The sequence below is a fragment of the Siphateles boraxobius genome, unplaced genomic scaffold, assembly GCF_051911475.1.
Source record: "Siphateles boraxobius isolate OS27281-9 unplaced genomic scaffold, OSU_SipBor_1 31, whole genome shotgun sequence".
Lineage (NCBI taxonomy): Eukaryota > Metazoa > Chordata > Actinopteri > Cypriniformes > Leuciscidae > Siphateles > Siphateles boraxobius.
The window spans coordinates 16,665,142-16,681,219 of NW_027508931.1; the positions used below are offsets into that span (position 1 = coordinate 16,665,142).

At 36.0% G+C, this 16,078-nt stretch overlaps 2 protein-coding genes across 2 annotated transcripts in view; one reads left to right on the forward strand and one right to left on the reverse strand.

Moving 5' to 3' along the window:
* LOC143696984 (uncharacterized) overlaps positions 1-16,078 on the forward strand; it is a 118,773-nt gene that overhangs the window by 79,752 nt on the left and 22,943 nt on the right. The gene's annotated exons all lie outside the window — the stretch shown is intronic.
* Positions 5,994-16,078, reverse strand: part of capn5a (calpain 5a) — a 29,282-nt gene continuing 19,197 nt past the window's right edge. The window contains exons 7-13 of the mRNA XM_077193926.1: positions 13,959-14,036; positions 12,492-12,687; positions 12,293-12,415; positions 10,664-10,860; positions 10,461-10,582; positions 9,240-9,376; positions 5,994-6,497 (exon numbers count right to left, since the gene is read on the reverse strand). Of these exons, the coding sequence (XP_077050041.1) occupies positions 6,315-6,497; positions 9,240-9,376; positions 10,461-10,582; positions 10,664-10,860; positions 12,293-12,415; positions 12,492-12,687; positions 13,959-14,036 (1,036 nt within the window). The 3' untranslated portion in view covers positions 5,994-6,314. The remainder of the gene's footprint in view (positions 6,498-9,239; positions 9,377-10,460; positions 10,583-10,663; positions 10,861-12,292; positions 12,416-12,491; positions 12,688-13,958; positions 14,037-16,078) is intronic.

A 16,078-nucleotide genomic window follows, 5' to 3' on the forward strand; every position in this document is an offset into this window, starting at 1 on the left:
ATGAAATACCTGCGATTCAAAAACTACCTGCTAATGCACTCGCATTTGTGTAAAATAGCCTTGTTGACTAGTTTAGGTGAGTAAGCGAGTAAATATGATATAGTACCTTCAATGCCCTGGAGATGGCGATATTGCTTGTTTTGTAGCAGAAATAAAACTGCAGAAAAGGTTATGGTGCCATGCAAAACGTAAGGAGTAATTTGCTGAATTCGGAACCGCATACTACCATATTAATCTTACTATTTTCCCCATATCTTTATTTGGCAAAGATAGTAAGAGTAGTATGTTAGTATGTGGTTCCGAATTCAGCAGTTGCATTACTCATCACAAATATATTGGAATAAAGAGTACTTATTCAAAAATGTAAGAGAGTAGAAAGTAAAAGTTGCTTATATCTATGATATTCAGTAAAGCTACAAATAGCCAAAAAGATACTTAAGTACAGTAACTAATTACATTTACTCAAATACTTGACACCACTGCCAGCATGGCACTAGCTAAAGCAAGCTTGGAAAGCATGAGATCCCACCCTCTTTTTAAAGCGCTCTCTAAAGCTACGCCTCTTTGAAAACACATGAACGCACACAGCTTGAGCAGAGTCTGCAAACTGTCATGAGACACGGCGTTAAATTACTTCATGTCTCATGTCACATTTTCGGTCCAGAGACTTCCACAGAAGTGTTTGTGTACCTGCTGTAGAATGACCATGACTGTGCTGTTGGTGTTTCCTCCTGGACATCAGACGACACCACACGAGACCCTGAGAAAGAGCCACACATCAAGATTAGTGCTACCCAAAACACTCATACAGTGTGCTTATTATAGACTGTTAACATAATCATGAAATACACATCTGCAAACTTTCTTTTGAAGTGCATCATCATAATACTGTACCAACAAACACAAAGTGAAGCACAGAGCATTCGATTCAGATTATCTGTCACTTGACCTGAGAAACTCATTAAAACTCTCTTTAAAATTAATTTTACACCATTGCTTCATTTCATTTTACACCATTGCTTCATTTCATTTTACACCATTGCTTCATTTCATTTGTTTACTCGATTTGTACAACGATTATTTGACTTTTATTTACCTTGTTTTTTTTTTACTTATTGCTTTAAGAACCAGGTGAACAGAAACAAAAAATAACCGTATCAAAAGCAAGAGCAGTAAATTAAAGTGTAGAAAAAAGAAAAAAAGGTAAAACAAACAAGACAATAGCAGCTGTAAACATTCTCATGCTAAATTATTCAGCCGTGGATGACCTGCCTCACATTTCTTCTATTTAACTTCTCTTTGACAACAGCTGACCTATGACCTCCTGATAAACATGATCTCTTCATGCCATCTATACCAAGACTATCTATCTATCTATCTATCTATCTATCTATCTATCTATCTATCTATCTATCTATCTATCTATCTATCTATCTATCTATCTATCTACCTATCTATCTATCTAAAATGTTTTATGTAACTCTGGTCCAGACTCTGGTGTAGTTCCTGTAAGTCTTGCTGGTTAATCTGGGCTGGACACGCAGGGGCGAACAGGATAAGTGTTGCTGAATAGAGCTGCATTCACATGGACATTAATATTTTAATGTCTAATTAAACCAGCTGACGTCTGGGAATAAAGACGGCACACTCTGGATGCACGGGAGAGAGGTTAAACACACTAATAAATACGGGACTGGGTCTGTTGAAGAGCCACCACACATTTCTTTTCATTTCCCTTACAAAAAGTACTGTGGCGATATCAAATATCATGGTGATGATCATATTCATGCAACCCGGAATTTACATGAAAACATAGAATAGCATAAGAATATCATACCATTCAAATTCTAATAAATTAAATAATAAGTGAATAAGTTTGATTTTATAAATAAAATAATTTTAGACTTGAACTAGAAAAAAATGGAGGGGTGTCTATACTTTCTAAGCATTTGAACTTCCTTAAAGGTTCTTCTCTGATTACATCAGGGTTGTGTTATGCATCCATTAAAACCACGATGAGGCCGTCTAAACCAATTTATCAACCCAAATCCAATTGACTAATCAATTAATCATTTCCAACGGTAACCTTCAGATATAAAAGCTGTCTGCATTTAACTGCTGTTGAATATATAAATAAAAATCTAAAAGAAAAACATGTTAAAAACTCAATGTAAAATAAACTTTACTGTAATTAGCATTAAAAAACACTACTGAGATGGAGGCCTTCTTGTTTCGTGTACAGGATATGTTTTAAACATGATTTGGATCAGGCCAATTTAAGAACTTCTTAGTCCAAAATCCCCAGGGTGCCGATCTGATTCCTATTCTGACTAATGACAGGACGGATTCAAGCGGCCAAGGAAAAATCTTAACGCCCCAAATACCAATAAAGGACTATTTTAAACCCACAGCTGATCATTAGATTTATCTTTCACTGGTAATGTAGCAAGTTAGAGGTTTCACAGACACTCTACACCCTGTATTCACACTGCAAACAGTGGATTTCTTATGACAGGTTCCTTAAATTGTACTGGCTTCAAATATCAATGCATAATTTATTAATTAGGTGTTGCTGTCATTTTTTGGCAAAAAAAAATGAACTGGTGAGCAAATTCTGACAAGCCAGAGGATAAACGAAATGCTGAAAAGCAAGAAAAAATGTGCAAACCACCATCGAATCTGTGTCTCGTCATTGAGAAGACACTGTAATTTAGCATACATCAGACAAAATACTCCAATTTCACTGCGTGCAGTCATCTCTATAAATCTAAGAAACACATCTGATATACTGTAAAGGCTGTGATAGTAGGTTTCAGAATGCTTTGGTAATAATTTTTTTTTGTACAAAAATAAAAATAAAATAAAAACATAGCTGGACATTATTAAATGTAAATTACTCCATCGTGCTATTTACAGATTTACTGATATACATCCATAAACAGGTATAGCAGCACTAACAACTAACTGTACACGGGATATACATGTAATGAATAAATGAATAAACAAACAAACAAAGTGAAATGAAAGGTTAGTAAATGCTTTCAGTAATAAGATTTAAACTTACATGAAGGACCAAGCACTGGTCACTCACCACAACGCAGGAAAGACTTTGTTCTGTGTGTTTCCAGACTTCCACAGGTGCGTCAGACGAGATGAAGAACGATTCTGAATGAAGAAGAGCACAGGCCTGTGTGTCGTCTTCGGAGTGTGACACCTGCCTCCACTGCTGTAGCTACAGTATGAGGATGACTATGGGTTTAACGCATAGGTTTAACGACACTCTCCAGTCCTCTCCTTCACGGTCACTGATCTTCACGGGGAGGGAGGAGTCAGGGCAGACACAGCATGAGTGACAGGAGGGAGCAGGGCAGGCGGCTCACGAGTTACGAGAAGTTAGACACACACACACACACACACACACACGCAATACAAAACATTCTCTAAACATGCAAGAGATAAATAAATAAAAATACAATACACTAAATAAAAACACGTCCAACAATCAAACTCTCAATGTAAATGAACAGTCAGTATTTTAGTAGCCTCTAACTGTATTATTGATGAAAAGGTCACTGCTTTCCGGGCCATTTGATTTGAGATCTGAGGTTTACTGCAATGAAGCCTGGAGATGACAAGTCGATTTTCTAGGACGCCTCTAAGCCTTTTTGTGCTATCTGAGATGTGCATGCATTTTTTGTGCAACTCTGCCATATTCATTACTATCTTAAAAAGGCGTTATATTATATAACATTTATTTAATAAAAATACTGTAAATACATTGTATGTACTGTAAATACAATACTGTCATTTATTCCTGAATTTTCAGCATCATTTCTCCAGTCTTCAGTGTCACGTGATCCTTCAGAAATCATTAAATACCTTAATTATTCCACACTTTTGAATGGAAGTGTATATACAGTACAAATTAAGGTAGGTTTGAACTAACTTTTATGAATTATTATTAATTTAAAATGAATTATATATATATATATATATATATATATATATATATATATATATATATATATATATATATATATATATATATATTACAGACTTTCAGCTGTTTGCAATGAACAACTCAAACACAAGTAATTGAAATAGCTCAACACAAATGTTTCAAGTGGTTTCAATTAATTCAACTGAAAATGCAACTTTTAATGACTTCTGCAGTCTCAAAATTATTCACCCCCCTGAATAGAATCCCTCACAACAGCACACATCTGCAAAACAGGTGTTATCTCAAGCACACCTGATGTAACTAATCAATGGCTTCATTAGTTGCACCAGGTGTGTTTAAGCTAGAACACATGAAATATCTGAACTGTTTAGGTTTGTTGAGTGTCACGTTTGACTGCCAGTTAAGCATGGTAGTGCTCGGTGATGCTCTGGGGCTGCTTTGCATCCTCTAGCACTGGAAACCTGCCAAGGGTGGAAGGCAAGATGGATTTATTGAAGTATCAGGAAATATTGAAGTATCAGGAAGTATTAGGAGAAAATGGCATGATGTCAGTGAGCAAGCTGAAGCTTGGGGAGTCATTGGACCTTCCAACAGGACAATGATCCCAAACATACCTCAAATTCTACCACGGCTTGGTTTCAGAAGAAGTCCTGAATATTCTGCAGTGGTCACAGTCACCTGAACCCATAGAAAATCTCTGGTGGGATTTGAAGGTGGTTGCAGCACGCAAACCCATGAATATTACTGAACTGGAGGCCATTGCTCATGAGGAACGGGCTAAGATTCCTCAGAAACGCTGCCAGAAGCTGGTGTCTGGTTATACATCTCGTTTGAAGCAGGTCATGACAGTAAAAGGCTGTTCTACTATTAAAGATGTTTGCAATTAAGGTGTTGAAAAATTGAGACAGCAGAAGTCATTAAAAGTTGCATTTTCAGTTGAATTTGGGGAAACCACAGCTATTTCAATTACTTTTGTTTGATTTGTTCACTGCAAACAGCTGAAAGTCTAATATATATATATATATATATATATATATATATATATATATATATATATATATATATCCATGTTTTACATGATCATGGGAACCCTGTTCAAAACTTGTGCAAGAAAGAGAATTACAGGCAAATAGCTGAACATTCAATTGAACTTTATTTCCTTTAGTCAAATAGTGAGAAAAACAGTCAAAATATAGAAAAAACAAACTAAAATTTTCACAGAATATGATCAAGATTTCTTTGGCTATTTTACCCGTTCTGATAAGGCACATCTATTCATCTGTAAACAACAGGCACTGCACAGAAAGAAATTGTAAGACATGAAATTAAAATAATTCATAGTGTTTGTAAAATGGCACAGATGTAAAAAAAAAACATTTTGTATCAAAGGGGGGAAAAAAACAGAGGTTAAGTTTTGAATTTGGCTTTATGATGACATAAAATGTATTTAGTTTTTAGTTTGTTTATGACTATCATTAGTGTGTGAAGAGGTAGAAAATGAACAAATCTAAATATTTATATAATGTATAATAAATATATATATATATTTTTAAAAACACAAGTACATTAGTTTTGCATGTTACCATTTGAAAGACAATTAATAAAAAAAGGGAAAAAACCCACAACCTGAGTGACGTGCTTCTCACTTTCTGATAACATACTGACACCTGGTGGCTATAATTGGTCTTTACACTGTGTAGATAATAACCTCTCAAGGGGTGGATAACATATCATATAGTAAACAATATTTATAGAAAACAAGGACATTTTCACACGTCTGTCTAATACCTTCACTTCGAAGACCATGTTAAACAAATGAATCCTGGATTCTGGTAAACACATGAAAACACCTGATAAAACACTACATAATTTGGAGAAATGTATCATTTCACAAAAGCTTGACAAACTTGGCACAGGTTCATAAAATCAACACTAGATTATGGCAAATATTTAAAGGAGAAAAATACATAAAAGGAATGCCCTCCATATTTAATCATTTAGTGTAAACAGAGAATAAACCTTCCATTACTGATTTTTTTGGCCAAATTATGTTAACATCCATATCTGCACTACTTTACCTGAATAGTGACGAGAGGTATTAGATAAATGCATATACAGCATGCTATTTCATATAGTGATAGATGCATGTCCTATAATATCCGATATATACATTTCCAAGACAAACACAATAGGAAGCACTTAAATGCAGGAAATGACAGCTTTAAGGTGTAAAAAGTGCTTGTAAACAAGTACATTTTGCTTCCAAGAAACATTCCCAAAAGAAAAAAATGACTATGTAAATATATAATTAATACACCACATAAAGTACAGGAACAGCGTGACGTGAGTGACGTCAGATGTTGGTCAGGACGTCGCTGGTACTGAGGCTCACCGAGACGTGACCCGAGAGGTCATTGTTCTGCCGGTTCCCTTTGTCCCGCAGGTGAAGGGTGTGAAGCTGCTGCAGGTCAGACAGGTCACCGCTCAAGGTCGCCTGACCCATGAACGAGTCCTTCAGAAAGTTCTTGTTGTAGATCTGATAGACACAACAGAAATGTAAACAAAAAGTTGAGAATAACAGGCAGATTTCCGGGGGGCGGGGGGGATGTGGGACACGACGAAATCCATTCATCATGACAATAGTTATGTTTCCATCCATCTATTTTTATGTGAATTTTGGGATACGCCAAGATACACATAAATTGTAAAAATGTATGGGCTCCATTGAGGCAGATAAACTTTTTATACAATAAGACGACATGCGCATAAAATATGATGGAAACATGACTACCGAATAAATCCCTTGATGCGAAACAAATAACTCGCGCAACGTTGCCTCAATAGAGGATGTGATTGGATAACTGTTCTAACCAGCGGACCAATCGCATTGCACAGCATCTCAAATGTTGAATTGGTTGTTCTGAAATGCTCGGGAGTCTGTCATCAAAATGATTTGGTTTAATTTTCTCCCAGAACGGTCTTACACGACTGCATTCCCAAACATCAGGCATGTAAACAATAGAACATGAGAGCATTTTAAAGCTGGACCCGAATATTCCAATATTCGCTCGGTGGGTTGGTATTCGATTTTCAATTTTGGGATTTGAATATTCGTTTTGGTTTTTTGGCGCTTCAATGTTTACACTATAAAATCTGGCGAAATACAATACTCTTTTTACAATTATCTTATATAGCCTAGCCGTCTTTATTAGAATGGACAGTTGAAGGAACCCAACCTCGTTATACTTAATAAATATATTTGCTTCTTCTTAGCCTACTAAAGTGTTCCCTGCAACTGAAGTATTCTCTGTCTAGAGCGTACAAGTGCATGAGCTTGTATTTTGGGTTAAGCTGCGTTGCTTTGAAATTGTGGAAAATAGAATAATAGAAATAAAATGTATAAGACTTTTTTCACTCGTTATTTAGGGCTGTGCCGGTAAACTTGACAACCGCACCACCGCAGTGGTTCTACACTTCAATTTCAAACAAAATTTAAAAATTTGGGGTGATATTTGATACTAATTTAACATTTGTTCCTCGTGTTCAGAGCACTGTCAAGACATCATTTTTTCCTCTAAAAAAATATAGCCAGATTGCGTCCCATGTTGTCACTCCCGGTGGCTGGAAAGTTAATTAACATCTTTGTATTTTCTCGCATTGATTACGGCAATGCTTTGCTGGCCGGGGTTTCAAAAGCTACCCTTAACAAACTAGTTTTGTTTCGGGAAACAGGAAAAGGGATCACATCAATCTTGTATTGGAATCTTTACACTGGCTCCCTGTCAGATTCAGTGTTGATTTTAAAATTCTTACGCTTACCTATAAGGCTTTGCATGGACTTGCACCTCATTATCTCTCTGAGCTTTTAACCCCTCACACTCCAGCACATGATCTCCACTCCTCGGAAGCTGGCCTTTTAATTGTTCCGCGTACTCATTTAAAATTCATGGGTGATGGGGCTTTTTCTTCGAATGCTGCGAAACGTTGGAATTCCCTGCCAGCTGAGATTAGGAAAGCTGAATCCCTTAGATCATCCCTTAAAACTTATTTGTTTAGGGTTGCTTTTACATAATTGGTCATAATTGCCAAAGGGGCAGTCATGACCTAATGGTAACAGAGTTGGACTGGTAACCCAAAGGGTGCTGGTTCGATTCCAGTACCGGCAGGAATATGACTGAGGTGTCCTTGAGCAAGGCACCTAACCCCCCAATCGCTCCCCGGGCGCCACTCAAAGCTGCCCGCTGCTCCGGGTGTGTGTAGTTTGCAGTGTGTGTGTGCGTTCACTACTCACTACACTGCTCCTAATGTGTGTGCACTTACTTGGATGGGTTAAATGCAGAGGTCAAAGTCCAAGTATGGGTTACCATACTTGGCCATCACGTGTCACTTTCACATTATTATTAATTGAACATTTCATAATATGTTTTTATTTGGTATTTCATTTTTTTCTGTCATTAATGCATTGTTTGTATAATTGTATGTTTGATCATGTTTCTATTCTTGTGAAGCGCTTTGATATGCTAAAGTTTATTATTATATTATATTATTATTAATATTATTATTATTATTATATAGCAGTGGCTGAGTAGCACCGGCGGTGGTCCGCCAAAACACATTTTTTTGTATGTAAATGCTGTTTAACCGTTTTACATGAATATTATGACACGAGTGAAGCACAAAGCTTTGTTTACAAAATAAAAAATAGGTTAGCAATTAAATATTACATCGCAGCCATGGTAACATTTGGATTCACGACGAAAGAGTTGTACGTGAGCCCATTAATTTAAGCTTTTTTAAATATTTAACTTTATTATATTATTTAAGTTACCATTATTTACTGATATTTATTTCACAGCTTTACATGCTTTAGTGTGTTAATTGTTTCATTGACGATGAATGATCGAAATAATAATTTCATTGATTGGGTTTATGCTCAAATAAACACGCGTGTCTGTTACGAAATGGATGTTTGAGCCTCGTTTATTATCTTTTTTTTTTTATTTCCCTCCGAAGCTTCGGATATTCTGTGTTAATTACTACCCTAATTACTAATTAATAAAATGCCCTATAGCATTTATTGCGTATTTATGATGTATAGGGAAAAAAAGCCACAGTGGCTTTCCCGATTGCAGCGACTTCCATTTTTATTAGAAATTTTGCTCCGATTTCCCAGGAAGTTTTGTTCTCTTAAACCGATGGGATGGAAACGGTGCTTTATTTGCAAATGTTTTATGCAAGATTCCAATTTTGTGGATGGAAACAGCTAAAAGACAGTCACCTGAATGCAGATCGGCTCTTTCGGCTTCTTCCTGTAGAAAACAGCCTTCACGTCAAAGTCTGGGCTCTGTGTGTCTTTGTGCACCGTAGAACGAACCTTCTCTCCCTCACAGCTGATGATGACGTACGGATCAGACGCTGAAACAACAGGAAAACTCAGCCATTCAAAAACATTAAACTACTGGGTCAATTTATTTATATTTTCAACTATACACATGTTGGTAACTGTCTTATTAAAAAGCTAAACATTTTTCAAAGAAATATAGTAAAAGTAGTTTGGCATTAAGTTGTCATGTGACATGCAAATCCTGAAACAGGAAAAGACATCACAGAGAACACAGCTGTAGAGTCTTACGACTGTCTCAAAGTTTCTTAAAATATCAGATAATTTAATATTTCATGGCATCTCAAGATTTGTTAAATTAAAATCGCATAAATACAAGAAAAGTATTTCTAATAATATAAATTTGATAGATTAAAGCATGTACACTTCCAATCAAATGTTTTTTGAAAGAAAAAACTGTTCTTTTGAACTTTCTATTTAATCAAAGAATTCTGAAAAAATATATCACAGTTACCACAAAAAATATGAAGACTGGAGTAATGATGCTGGAAATTCAGCTTTGCATCACATAAATAAATTACAATTGAAAATATAAATTACATAGAAAACAGTTATTTAAAATTGTAATAATATTTCACAATATTACAGTTTTACTGTATTTTTATCAAATAAATGCAGGCTTGATGAGCATTAGAGACTTCTTTAAAAAACATTAAAACATCTTACAGACCTTTGAATGCTAGTATACAGTGACATGCATTTCAGTTATCAGAAAAATATTTGATTATTTTACTTGGTAGTTATAACAAAAGTGCTTCGAAGCAAACATGCTTGAAAAATGCTTTTTTTATTAAATCTGTAAAAATGTCAAGTGCATATGATAACAAATATGAATAATAATAAATAAAATAAAAATAACGCACTCTTAAAAACATGGCACATGCATTTTGAACTAAGACCTTTTTTTCCAATTTTAAACAACTTGGACGTTCTTCATGTATCGTGAACATGCCTGATTTGAATAGGCAGAAGGCAAAAATTGGCTGAAATTTTGAATGTGTTCAGAACTATCATATTTGATCAGAACTGTTATCCAGAGCATTTCTATAAGGTGTATTGTATAAAAAAAAAACCCAGAGAGAACATGACATGACTTACATCCATCCGAGTCCTGAGCCTTGAGTCCGTCTGCTCTGTGGACGTGCACCTGTGTGACCAGCTTTGGATACCCACAACACCCCGTCCAACACGTCTGGGGCGGCTCGTCAACGGTCAGCTCCCTTAAAACCACACGATCTTCATCGATACATTCACTATCCATAATGCAAAAAGAAAATTATGTCCAAAATATTACGCATTACTTGGAGTTGGAAGGTACATCCGTGAAGATACGCAACAGGAAGTCTCCCTGCAGGTTGGGATCAAAGGTCGTGGGAATGATGACATAGCGGCCCTCCTTCAGGTCCTTGCGCAGAAAGACGCAGCGGGAGTTGATGTAGATGGAGCTGCCCACCGACTTCTGAATACTGTGCATGCGGTACGTCCGGTTGAGCTCCACCTATTAAAGAACACATCTCGCTCAAATAGGTGTGCATATGTACGTTTTTTCACAACGTTTTTTCACAATTTCTGTCACCTGATGGAGTTTAGGTTCCTTGCCAATGTCACCTTTCGGCTTGCTTAGTTAAAGTTGTTAAAGACACTTCGAATTCAGTAAAATTATCGATTTAACTGCACTGACACTTTTGGGTGAGAACAAAACTTGAAAACTGAATTGAGCTGAATGATGACACTAATTTTGCAGCATCAATACTGTTATTGAATGAATTGAACCTTGTTTCCATCCAAAGTTGCCAATTCAACATATGTGCAAATTTAGAATATTGCATAAAACTAGGGTGACCAGACGTCCCGAAATCTTAGCTGTTGTCCCGAATCCGGCCCTAATTGTCCCGAAAATTCTACTAGAGCAAAATCTTGAATAGTTATTGTCTGATAAAATATTAAAAACTGTCCGTGGAGCCGTCCTGCAGCCAGCCCCCGCCGGCTGCTCATTGGCTGCAGCATCTATTTTGTTTATTTTTTAAGTTCTACAAAGATACCGTAGGCGCGAATTTAGATATGCATTGATAAGCTCATGCAGACTAAAGATTAATGACAGACTGTTGATCTTTGAATAAAAATATGTTTGGTTCAGGTTTGAAATTCATTATCTTTTATTATAGGCTATGTAGTCTAATATCATAGTAGGCCTACCCATAATCACCACCAATTTTTTTTAAGTTGCTGTGTACACTGTGTGCACATCATTAATTATTTGCGTCTCAGAGCACGCAGATGAAATGCTATAAACTCTGTCATGTTATCTTGCGTTTGGATGTCTGGTTTTTGGGAATGCAATCATGTGAGAGGCTTCTGGGGTGTCATTACACCAAATCATTTTGATGACAGACTTTGACTCATGCATTTCAGAACGACCAAACCAACATTTGAGATGCTGTGCGATTGGTCCGCTAATTAGTCTAGTTATCCAATCACATCCTCTGTTGAGTCCTTTGAGTAATTTGCGCATCGAGGGATTTATTCAGTAATTGTGTTTCAATTACATTCATTTTGTATGCACATTTAAAAAATGTATGCGCATATTGGTGTTTCTATCCAGAATTTTTTTATGCAATATCCCAAAATGTGCATAAAATACCCATTGAACAGACTTGATTTGAATAATGACAGTCTTCTGTAGAGCTGCTTATAGCTAAATTGAACTCGTTTCATAATTGATGAACTTTACAATGTTATTGAACTGATTAGATTCAACATTGCACTGACTCAACCTGAATGATGACACTAATGTCTTTTTAGAGTTGCTTTATGACAGATTTTGAATTTGCCATTAATTCTGCTCTTTTCCTGTTTATGACTGTTATGAAAAGCTGCTTTGAAATAATGTGTATTTAAAGTGCTATACGAATAAAGGACACTTGACATACTTTTTGGATATCAAAGCCGATGGCCACATTCTCTCCTTTCCCTTCTTTGGATCGAGTTCTCTTGTCCTGCTGCTGTAGGCAGATCAAAACTTCATCCTCTGGCTTCGTCACGTCAAACACGTACTGAAAAACACAGGGACGCTCTTCAGTACACGACACATCTACAACACAAACACGCACTTATGAATGAGTGTCGCACCTGTGGGTTCTGGAGGAACGTGGCTCTGTGGTTAACGCAGCCTCCAGATCGGTTCCTTAAAGGGTCGTCGTGGCTACACCAGGAGCCTCGGATCACTTCCTCATCCCAGGTCTTGTGGATGCTCAAGCACGACGTATTAATCAAGCGGCACAGAATCAGGTCTGTGAAACACTTACAGAAATCATCAAAATCCATCCTGAGAGAGGAAAGATTAAGACACATCAGTACGATAAAGAAAGATCATCAATAACAAGACAATGACAATACTGAAGAGTTTTGAGGAGTTTCAGTTTGAGTCCACGAGATGATTCTAAAATAAAAGGCTTGATTGCATACTTTACATACATCAAATTCAGCTTTAAATGAAAGTTAAACAATATGCAGTACAGCATGCGGTCGATTACCACAGAAAAGATCAACTTATCTATTTTGGAAATAAAATGAATTTAATTTAGGCAAAATTAACGTGTTAACACATGCAATTATTTTTTTCAGTTTAACGCGTAAAAAAAAAAAAAAAAAGTAACGGCAATGAACACAGCATCCGTTTTTTATGTTATCCATTGGCTAGCATCACATTGCTGAAAGATGCTAAGCTGATGACAAGCTGAAAGATGCTAAATGATTTTCTGTGGTAATCGACACCATGTCACAGATGGAGCTTAAAGGGTTAGTTCACCCAAAAATGAAAATTCTGTCAGTATTTACTCACCCTCATGTTGTTCCAACCCCGTAAGACCTTCGTTTATCTTCGGAACACGAATTAAGATATTTTTGATGAAATCTGAGAGCTGGATCACTCCTCCATACTAGTCCATAGGCTTCTTCAGGGATTGACACTTGTTCCCTGAACTATTCATTTCCTTCTCTGTGGGCCTCGAGTCAGTTCACTTGTAAAATAGCGTAAGCTTCTGTTGTTGTACGTCACACGCATCACACACATGACCAGCGTCGGCCAATAGTGAGCCTACGTGTGACCTAGCTCTACGCTATCACACTACGTTAACTGAGTAGAGGCCCATAGAGAAGGAAATGAATAGTTGAAATAAAGTCGTTATTTTTGTTTGTTTTTGCGCACATAAAGTATTCTCGTCGCTTGATAAACTTAAGATTGAGCCACTGTAGTCACTTGGACTATTTTAACGATGTCTTTAATAACTTTTAGGCGCTGGAAAGTTTCAATCCCTGAAGAAGCCTATGGACTAGTATGGAGGAGTGATCCAGCTCTCAGATTTCATCAAAAATATCTTAATTCGTGTTCCGAAGATAAACGAAGGTCTTACGGGGTTGGAACAACATGAGGGGGAGTAAATACTGACAGAATTTTCATTTTTGAGTGAACTATCCCTTTAATTTGGATTTGATCAGAATATTCCTTTAACAGATCAGATGTGAAGGATTGTCCTTCACAATTTTAATGCACAAAGTCCTGAAACACAGCAAAACCTGTCATGATATCAATCTCACCAGAACTCGCCATCATCCTCCACGGTCACACCCAACCGCTCTCGCTCACCCTTACTGACTCTCTTCCACTCCTCTGAGCTACAGATTCAGAGACAAACAGAAATGGATTCAGAAAGAAAAAAAACATTATAGTGTGGTAATTAAATTTCCACTGTAATAAAAATAATAAAATTGACAAATATGCCTGCTAACAACGCGTTTCACAAATGGCTCTGGTAACTGAAAATGTTTGCTTTTGCATTTGTTAAACCAGATTAATTTGGTGAAATTTTTTTAAATATGCATTAAAGAAAAATCCCTGCACATGACATACAGGCAAAAATATATATATATATCATGGGCACGAATTAATAATTCATTACCTTGTTTAATTAATTTGTTCCCTTGTTTTAGTTACGAGGAAACAAATTAGTACAACGTGGCCATGATTTACTGAAACGAGGAAACAAATTAATAAGTAATGGAAACAAATTCTTAATTCGTGGCAACAAAATTGTCTGCATGTAATTTGCAGGGCTTTGTAACCGGGTATATACAGAAATCATGGAATTAAATTTAATAACTTTTAAGACCTTTTTCAAGACCCCTTCCATACATTTAAGACCTCATCGCCACATCAAGTTTTAACCATTACATCGGCGACACCTTACATTTATATACTGATTGTTAGATAGCACAACTAAACAGCAACGTCTGTCAGCGGCAGCGCGTTTTCTACTCGAGCATGTGAATATTATTGTTTTCATATTGTAAAAATATAAACAAGATAAATATTATGTTGACTCGAGTGTATACCTTCGTTCTGTACGATAAGTGGAACGGTCTGTTTTATTAGCGTTTTTCCCCCTTTCGTACTGATTGATCTTAAATGCTTCTTTAAATTTTTTGTTTACACATATTGTTTAATGTTTTCAACTGAAAGAAAACCTTAAGATGAAACTTAAGCTTGTTGCGTATATTTAATTTCCCTATTAGTCAACGATGTTGTTTAACAACCGTGCGTACGGGACATATGCGCTATCACGCAGCAGTAAGTCATGACTCATGAAGCGCGGTAACAGATGACGTCATATCTAGCAGGATTCCATATAAACTACACAGAACCCCACTATTCGCCGACGCAATGTTTAAATTCAGGCAAACTTTATGCTTTATGGACAAATATACATAACGAAAAGATAATACAAAATTTAATACCTTGGAAAGTGGCATTTAAGACTTTTAAATACTTTTTAAGGGCCTTAATTTTCTCTAAATTGATTTATCAACTTTTAATACTTTTAAAGACCCCGCGGACACCCTGTGTAAAATACTGTATTACAAATGTAAAAATTAGGTTTCCTTCAAAGGTATGTCATCAGAATGTATGATTGATTGTCCCTCTCACATAAAAAAATTAATTAGTACAACTTTATATCATATATAATATTATTATAAAATTATATAATATATAGTATTACTTAATATAATATTTTAATGGATTGGCAATGCAAGCATGATAAAAAAGTATGTAAATACATTAATATGGCATTTAATGTATAAGGGCCCAGAATTTTCTGGCTATCCAACAAGTGGTTTTTGGTAGAAGACCCCTGATTTATGTCATTCTCTCTCACATTTAAATCTGGTTTTCACTCCCAAAATCTTGCAATGTGAACACGATCAGAATAAACTCAAAGGATTGCTGTATTAGCATGAACAAAAAATGATTTAGTGCACCTTTACAATACTGAATACGACACCTGATGTTCAGTTTGTCCTCCAGAAGGAGGCAGCATGAGCACAAAAACACACAGCATTTAAAACACTCACAATCATTGGTTTGAAGAGTCTCTGTGTCAGCACATTTCCTGTTTTTTCCATTGCATCTTTTTCTTTTCTTTTTTTTACATGGTTGCATGTGCATTATGCATTGTGCACAATAACGTTTATGCATAAAGCATGCTTCATAAATGAAAAAGGATTAGATTTAAATCATTTCTCGTCCTAATTGTTTAGGAAATGTTAGTATTAGGCGAATGCTTTCTACCAAATGGGAAATTTGTTTAGATGATCATTTGAAGTGTTTTTAGTCGTAAATCAAACTATTTACATAAAGGAAGGCCAGGGAAAATTCCAGC